Source organism: Belonocnema kinseyi, chromosome 2, assembly GCF_010883055.1.
Source record: "Belonocnema kinseyi isolate 2016_QV_RU_SX_M_011 chromosome 2, B_treatae_v1, whole genome shotgun sequence".
Lineage (NCBI taxonomy): Eukaryota > Metazoa > Arthropoda > Insecta > Hymenoptera > Cynipidae > Belonocnema > Belonocnema kinseyi.
The window spans coordinates 55,312,932-55,322,566 of NC_046658.1; the positions used below are offsets into that span (position 1 = coordinate 55,312,932).

Here is a 9,635-nt window from a genome sequence, read left to right on the forward strand (position 1 = left end):
GGGGGAAAAGTTCCCTTTGCGAAAGGATGATTTCATCGCGTTACTCTGTATTCCATTACCCTTCTGTTCTCCAATCACATACTTAAGCTCTACCAGATCTGCAGAATAAAATCAACAACAAACTAACATGCAAACAAATAAGCCTCTAAGACTCAATAAGGGTTTATCGACTAAAGAAGTCGAGGAAGTACTGCAACTCAGGTTACGACACCTTTAAGCATAACTGGTCGTTAGTGTTTCTGACAAGTGAAGAGTGGCAGTCGATAATACCTCTATGTTGTACTTGTACTCCCTCGTATCGCCGTAATCGATAATAATAATTGTGGGCTGTGGTGCGCGAGATTTCAGTGGGAATCTCAAGCTTTTCCCTATACAACCAATCGCAAAAGACGGGGTGTTGGGGGGTGTGGCAACGATGGGGGCGGACGGACCGCCCTAAACTCCCGAGGGCACGCAGACCGGTTCTACAACTCTCGGCTCGTCTTTCAGTTTGTCAGTCAACTTCGGTACTCCCTTCGAGCACGTTCTGGTCCCACTTTAGCCGAAAACTGTAACTTATGTTATTGTATCACAATCCCAACTGAACTTTGTGAGTGATAGTGAATTGACTACCAAATAACTGTAGTGTTGTTCAACAGTGAAAGTGTATCAATTGACATTGATTGAAATCTTTACCTTCAATTTGAATAATTAATTTTTGAGAATCGTTGCAAGATGTTGAGTTCGCATCAACAGCATCCAGCCTACGGGTTCCTTTCCGGAATGGATATGAATTCCATGCACCACATATCACAAGAGATGGCCCATCATCATCAGCAACATCAGCAGCAGCAGCAACAGCAGCCTCAACAAATCCAAGAGCAACATATCAAGCGACCCATGAATGCTTTCATGGTTTGGTCCCGCATCCAACGTAAGAAAATTGCTCTTGATAATCCCAAAATGCACAATTCTGAAATCTCCAAACGTCTTGGTGCCGAGTGGAAACTACTATCAGAAACCGAAAAAAGACCATTCATTGATGAAGCCAAAAGGCTCCGTGCAATGCATATGAAGGAACATCCGGATTATAAATATAGACCGAGGAGGAAGCCAAAGGTTCCGATGTCTGTTGTGTCAGGAAAGCCAGGATCCATGAATCCAGGAGGATTCCCCAGTTTTCCTTTACCACCTTATTTCGCTGCTCCAGCTTCTGCTGTCTCTCATCATCACACACACCATCCGCATCATCCTCTGGATTATCCACCACTACCTAGTTATTTTGGATCTGCTTTTGATGCTGTTCATCTGGGAAAATTGGTTTCTGGTGGAGGACACCCAAATTCTGTATCAGCGAGTCAAGCGGCTGCGGATGCAGCAAATAATAACGCTTCTGCAGCAGCTGTTGTTAGCAGTTTTTACTCGTCATTTTACCCCACGAGTACCAATGCAGGGAAGACACCTTATGGACATGGACAATTCAATCCACTGTTTTCAACTGCTCATCATCCAGTAAGCTCGAACACATCTTCCTTGATGTTTTCCAACTCTATTATGTCCAACGGAGGAAACTTTGGCACCTCCAGCAGTCCGGGAAGCAGTCCTGGATCGACACCGATTTCTTCTTCACATGCTTCAACTCCAACGACGCCGACATTAGATCTGGACCAACTCCGACGACCTGTTCCTGTCATTTATTAGAAATTCTATTCTAAATTTGAGAAGGCGATGGAGAATTCCGAGGCGATGTAAGATTTTGAGAGGTGATATAAAGACTGTTATTTTGTATTTATAGTCTCATTATAGGATACATTGACGGGTCTTACGTTCATTGGGACTACCTACTTTTAGGGTCAAAAAATAATGTACAGGGTATGCATTTTTATACTTTGCAAAATCAGACCTCTGGAGCAGGATTTGAATCATTTTATTGTTTTATTTTGATTTTAAATCTTCTCTGCGAATCTTCAAGTCTCTTTATTATATCAGGAAGTTCTGGGAAAAATGGATATTATTCTAGAAAAAATACTGGACGCATGTGAGATATTATGAATGAATATTAGAATTTTAATATCCATATTTCTCAGTAAAATATCGACCTCACATCTTGTGATCATAGCAATTTCAATCATTATGATTCTCCAACAAATATTAAAGTTTCTTAAAGTGTGTTGAAATATTGTCATTATGTTTTCTTGTATAAAAAAGAAATTGGGTAAAAATTGTTGTCAAAGTGGATTCCCGTTAACTGTGATTTCGTTAACATTTAAGCATCACTCACCTTTGAAAGTGATAGTGAAAGTGGATTTGGGAGATGAGGAAGTGAGTGTATCTGTAAATAGTTTAGAATATTATAATTATTGTATATGTGCTGCATGTGTTTAAACTAGGCCTTATAGCTGAGAATTCTTTGCCGTTCAGATTGTATGAATTAGCTGCGAATTAAATCGTTTCTGAATTTATAATTTAAATACTTCAATTTAAGAATTTCGATTCTTATTTTGAAATATTGTAAGTAAAGATAGTTTCACTAATAATATAATAGTTGCTGGTTCAATTATAGGGACGTTTTTAGTGCAACTATTGATTTTGTCCACGTGATAAATAGGATGGTAATCAATTTCTCCTCACTTTTTAATTTATTTATCAGTACTTGTACATTAAAATGACCTTACACTTGTCATGCTGAGTGTATTTATTTTTTGTAGTTGTGATAAGCGAATACTTTATTTCCAATTTTACTTTAAGTTTTAAATTCAGAACAAAAATTAAAATCAAGTTAAAATGTCTCCTTGCATTCTTTCTTTTAGATTTTGTTATCTTTTTTTGTTCTGCGAACACGAAATCAGTATTACGTATAGTGTATATATTCTGCGTATACATAAACTACGTGTGAGACAAAAATGGTTCTTTTTTTTTAAAAGTTGGATGTAATATTTGTATCCGAAATAGAAATGACAAGAAGAATCGAAATCATACGAAATCTGTAAATTGTGTTTGTTATTAATAAATTGTTATTATATGTTCATACAATTTAAATCTGGTGTATTTGTTATATTTTTTTCAGTACCTGTCTGTACAATAAGTTAGTGATAGTAAACAAATTTAATTCGTTTTAAAAAATTATCTTTATTCGATACTTTATGTATAAAGACTGGAAGAGTTTGAACGTTTTCAAATTTAATAAGACAATTTAATTAAATTTTTAAACTTAAGCTCATTTTGAAGTTCGTTTTATTTTACCTTCAAGTTCAGGTGTGAAGTCTACAATAAGATCCTAATGATTTCCATTTGAAATAAGAAAATAAAAAAAAGGGTGAATATCAAGGAGGAAAATAAAGGACAATTGAACGGAAGAAATTTGAAAGATAAGTATGCAATATAAAATAAAGTACGTGCGGTGCACAGCTCGCCGTTGCAATTTCACCCCATGCTTAGAAAACAGTCAACGGGGTTTCTCAGGGCGAAGAGAGTAAAAAGGCTCCGTGCGAGGACAATTGGCCTCTAAACAGAGGGTAGTTATAGCGAAATGCAATACGTCGAGGGGTGGGAGGTGAACAAATGTGGGGTGCAAATGGAGAGGGGGTGAGACGTAAAAGCAAAGGGTGGTCACCTTCGACATCTATAACGTCGGGGTGAGACTTTTCAGCAGTCGATTGAATGCAAAAGGGTGCCTTTGGTCTGACGAGGACCTGACGTTGATGCCTTTGATGGGCGGCTTCGAATGTCGGTCTCTAAGGAAATTTGAGGTCACAAAATTCAATTGTATTGTTAGAAAGCGAGTAACGCCTGTATTTCTCGCGTGCGAAATGTCGTTTTTGCTTTCTTTTTGGGACCCATGGTGAGAGAAATTGTTTCTTCTCAAAGAGTAAGATTTGAAAAATATAGGGTTATTGCAGTTATTGACGGTATGTACAACATCATTCGGCATTGGATTCAAATATTAAGTCATATTAGGTTATATGATATGTGATTATTGTTTGAGATAATATGTTATTGAAGTACTGTGATTTTTCAGAACACATTGTTTTTAAAGAATTATCGAAATTCTAATTTATTTTCATTTAAGGAAACACCATAAAAAAATTCAAGAGTAAATTTTCGTCAATATTAACATCATGTTTGACATATTTGATCCGTCTACACTTGAGGATCCAGATAAGATGCGCGAAGATTTGACTAAAAATTTTTTACAATTAGGTGAATTAAAACATTGTTGTCACAACAACTGAAATATGAATATATGAAATATGAATCCTAATTGTAATCCAGAAAACTTTTCATGTAATCTTAATATTTCAACTTATTTCAAACAATATAGAAAGCAATTAATTTAAGTTTTAGAACAATGACTCCTGGACTAATACTAAAACGATTACTAAATACTTGGCACAAGGCTAAATAAACATGCCAATACATTTATTATTTTAAGGAACAAAAGTTGCATTTAGTTTTAATAAGAATTCTTTCAGATAAGTTTATACAAGTAATGTTTATTTACTACAGTTCAATGATTTTTGAAAACTAAAAGTAGAAAAATGGTTTTATATTAGAAATATTTGATCTATATTTATAGGTCACATCCATTTGAAAACAAGCAAGTTCGACAATCCAAATCACAGAATCTCTCAGAAAATCATATTTAAAAAATGTGCTTAAAGTTCTATATAGTTTTTAAACTGATTTTCACAAAATTAAAATAAGTGTAGCAGTATATTTCGATTCTTATTAAGAAAAATAAAATTGTACTTCAAATCGAAATGTGTAATTGCACAAATAAATAATAGATCTAGCCTACAATCAACTGTACTCACATTACATTTCTACGACTCAGGGCAAATTTTGTAAAAAGTTCAACCCATGCGATGCACTTCAATCCTAGAAAGAAATTAATTGTGTGAATTCCAGATTGCTACTTTAATTGCGAATAATGGACAAGGTTTAAAGAAATTGAGTTTTCAAGCATGCTGCTATTCCGAACAGTATATACAATTTCAATTACCTTTTATGCAAATGACTTCATATAAATTTGTATTAAATTTCATACAGATTTGTCTAACAGTGGTCCTTTTTCGAATTCTGTTGAAAAATTCGCAAAAAGTTCAAAATTAACGAATTAATTCGGCCTTCTATATAATAATGACATCTTAGGAGCTTTATGTACAAAATAATGTACAAAAATGTCGGGGGAAATCAAATAGGATATAATATATTCTATGTATGTTTCTTTGAAATTTGAAAACATTAAATGAATATTCTTCTGGCAAAACCAGCTTTTTCCTTTTTTTTAATATTGAAAAAAAAGTTTCTGCCAATATAAGAAAGGCATCCTATCAGTTTTAAGCGCTCAAAACTATTTTTGAGGACGGGAGAATTTTTTCCCTAAAATTATAAAGAGTAAAAGGTATTTTTCGCAGAACTTTTATAAACATGTAAACTTTTACCTTAAACTTTTTTTTGTACACTGCGATGTTTCAAAAAAGAAGCAAAAATTTGATTTTATGAGACGAATAATTCTTCTGGTTACAAATATTGTTTATTTCTCAGATTACTTACAATCTAGAAGAACAACAACAGAAGTTAAAATTTAAATACTTATAACACTCAAGACATTTCTTTTCAACCAAGCAAAATATGTGTCCACTAATTTTCTCTAAAACACAGCGCATTTCGTGGCTGAGAAATTCTGCGACTTAAAACGTAGAACTTAAATGGATTTGATGTTTTAATATTTACCGTAGCAGCAGTATGTTATAATATTATTTTTAATTCAAGTTTTTTGTTTGAACGATCCAAATATTCGAAATGCTGGGTTCAAGAAAGATACAATCAAAAATATATCAAGGTGGAAATCCTTAAAGATATAAAAATCATGAATGTTAAGTTGAAGGCTCTTTCGTGTCAAAACCCCTCAGAATTCACTAAAAGTTTTAATACCAGAATAAGAATACAAGACGAATGAATTTTAAATTAAAATGTGAATTATTAATATTTCATACGAAGGGGATAATTAGTCTTCGGTATATATGAATAATTTGGAGTATATTTCAAAATAATCAGATAATTGGCACCAGTACATTTAATTTAATAATTAAGTTTTTGGTATGCGTTTTTCAAGCGTTTTGCTTCTGCGTGATTTAAAATTCAAAGATCAGAGAGACCTTAGAAGTATAGAGTTATGTACTGATGCATATTTACAGTTACGGGCATTTTCATACGTGCTAGGTACTTGCTCAAAAGTCTTTTCTTTTCAGGCGACTAATTAGTTTCGCAGCGTTTCACTTTACATCAGAGTACAGCTACTCCGGTAGTTTCTCGGGTTGCAACCCTTCCAGTGCCTTTGAAGCGGCGGTGGGCCGAGGTCCTGAGTTAAGGACTCTATAAGCAACCCCGAAGCCCTTATGCGACTATCGTTAATTGAAAAACCACGGAAGTGAGCAGCTACCTATAAATACAATTATAAATCACACATTGCGCTTCATTTTGACCTCAAATTTCAAACCCAAAGACTTGAAAGGGTGGAAATCTATTCAGAACATGGAAAGTGCCACTTGCCAGGTCGATTTTTTTTTAGGAAAGCTGGAAAAAAATTAGATTAGACAGCCAGTCTCTCTACTCCTTCAATCTTCAATGCGATTACAGTACTCCACATGGTAAAGTTCCTAAATTATGATTATATTGTGTGAGGAAAAGTCTAAGAATCCCGTAACGATGATTTTTAAAATTCTAGACTCCCTCCATCCTACTGTGACATTTCACACACGCACGCGCGCACACACACACGCACACGAAATGTTTCGATAGGATGGAGGAAGTCTAGAATTTAGTTTGCCATTAGTGCTCTGCGCTTCAAGCAATTAACCGTGTAACAAATTAATGATCGGCAGTCATAAGGAGCTAATTAACAAAAATTTCAAAATTAACTTTTTTTTTGCTTTTTGTATTGTTCAGTCTCTCCTCCGTATCGTGCTCTTTTCAGAAAGTAAAAAAATTAAATTTTACTACTTTTAATCAAATAACAAAGTTCCTCAAGGGGCTATCCCAAGACCCATATGGCACTGATTCTTAGTAATTCCAAAACATTCAGTAGATTTTAATGGATTTTGAAGTATTTCAGAGGACTACAAAGTATATCAAAAAGATGACGGAAGGTTTCATAATTTGCAAATTATTTGAAAATATTTCAAGAATTTAAAGATAAGTTGAGAGTGAATCTGAATTTCTAAAGGATTTTAAAAGAATTTCAAGAGATGCAGAAGTATTTTAACGAATTTTGAACGAATTCTGGCAATTTTAATCGGGTTTCGAAGATTCGAAAGGATTTTATAAGATTTCAAAGCATTTTAATAGAGTTTAACCAATTTTAAGAATAGAGGAACAAGTAGAGGATCTCGTGCGATTTCAAAAAATCTAACGGTATTTGAAAGGATTTTTGAACACTATAAGGGATTGTAAGGGAGTTCAAGGAATCTTAATGGGGTTTAAAAGATTGTAAGGGATTTCAAGAGACTCAGAAAAATTCCCACGGATTTCAAGAGATTTCGTGACTTTTCCATGCATTTTAAAGGACTTTACAGGATTATAATGGGATTTTGAAGATTGCAAGGATTTCAATCGATTTTACGAAATTTCAAAAAATTTTGAGGGATTTCCTCAGTTTATACAGGATTTCAGGAGATTTCCAATGAGATTCACAAAATGATGTACAAAATCTATGAAATTTAAAAAAATTGAAAATTTGCGAAATTTTGGTAGAAGTTCATGGCAATTCAAAGGTTTACGAAGATTTCCCGAGATTACACGAGATTTCATGAGAAGTTTACAGAATCATTAACTCGTCTAGTTTACATTTACTGGACGTGTGTAATATAAAATATTACATAATAAATAAAACAAATAATGACATAATGTGCATACAGCCAAAATTGGTTTCAGTTCTCATCTTTTTTTCAAATAATTAAAAAGGGCAAAGTTATGTAAGATATGCTTTACACTTTCCTCATCTCCTCCAAAACAAGAAAAAAAGTTAACTGCATTAGCTTATAAAGTGGAAGTAACATAAATATCTATCAGTCTATAAATTCCGACAAACATTTATCAAAAACCATCCCCAATTGCTCAGAAACAACTTTTGGAAGAATTGAAGAACACTCGACGGGAACTAATTAGGAAATCCACTTAGCCTTGTGGGTGCATCACAATGATTCGCATTTATCAAAGACTAGTCGCTTGATTCTTTGCCCATGGAAATTGCTGAAAATCAGAGCTCGTAAGCTTCGACCTCTTTTTCATTCGACTTTGAATCTGCGTCTGAAAAACAAGTCTTTTCCATTTTCAACGAAGAAAAACTTCTTTTTAATTGTACATGTTGAAAAGAAGTTGAAAGATTCCTATCAAAAGTATTCGAGAAACTGAACTTCCGTTTTCTTAAAACAATTAGAGTTTATAATAAAAAGAGAGAATAAGCCACTGGGCCGAGAAACGTATAAAACTGTGAGTGACCAGGAATTTTCAGGAATCGGGAAGTGCGGTTAAAACCTATTGTTCTATGCCTTTTTAATATGATGCGCTGGTGAAACAGAGGTCTATACACGGGTCACCTGCTAAAGCATCCGTCGAATTAAAGTGGTATATTTTTTTTTAAATTTAAACCAAAAACTACCATTATTTTATCTCTAGAAGACAAAAGTTTCACATTTTTTAACTTTTGCAATATTTATGTGAATATGAATTTTTATAATTTTTCAGCATTTATTTTCGCGATAAAAGAATTAAATTTTAAACAAAATAAACCTCAGAATAGATTCTAATTCCGACGGTTTCAAAATAAAATCGTTTAATTCTAATTGTACTTACAGTATGAGAAGCAAAATATTTTTTAAAGAGTTGGCTAGCTCATCCCCTTTTCGAGCTCCGCAAATTTTTTGGGGCTACTATAGAAGCACTTTTTAAAAACTTGTTTAACTAAGGAAATTAATATAAATTAAAACTATGAAACCAAAAAGTTTCTTTATATTATTTTTACTGAAAATTGGAATAATATGAAAGGGGCGTATTTTACCTACGTTTTAGAATGAATAAACCATATAGTTTTAAAAATTACTAAAAACAGCGCCGGATTAACATTTTTCGGGGCCTGGGGCTAAACCTCGAAAGGGCCCTCTTAAGGACAGAGAAAATCCCAATTTTGCTGTAAACTTTATTAAATTTCTGGGGTCAGGGGCCCCTCGGATCCCTGGGGCACTAGCCCCACCGTGCCCCTTGGTAAATTCGGTGCTGACTAAAAATGAGAAGCGCAGCAGCTTTACATTTTTTACAAATTGAAAACAACCTTACTTCACAAACTTCAAGTGTAATAAGCCGCATGTAATTTAAATTATGATTGTGAGGATATCTGAAGTACTCCTGGCTACAACGAAATTCGGTGCAAGCAAGAAATTATCCAGAAGATTTGATTTACCACTTTTCCCATTATTATTATATAATATACACATTATATTATTGTTTTATAAGACTGGTCCTTTCAAGTCCCGTAGCACTGCAGTTAAAACCTGTTGTACGAGGGTAGTTCAATAAGTCCTTAGAATGACCAACAAATGGCGCGCGAATCGCTCCAAATCATCTGTTTTCAGTCAGCACCACTCCCGACTAGATAT

At 34.0% G+C, this 9,635-nt stretch overlaps 1 protein-coding gene across 1 annotated transcript; it reads left to right on the forward strand.

Annotated features, from left to right (window-relative positions):
* The first annotated feature begins 527 nt into the window (after nt 1-527).
* On the forward strand, nt 528-2,952 carry LOC117168214 (SOX domain-containing protein dichaete-like). The gene has a single exon (XM_033353696.1). The coding sequence runs from the start codon at nt 715-717 to the stop codon at nt 1,678-1,680; it is 966 nt and encodes a 321-aa protein (XP_033209587.1). The 5' UTR covers nt 528-714; the 3' UTR covers nt 1,681-2,952.
* Nucleotides 2,953-9,635: the final 6,683 nt, after the last annotated feature.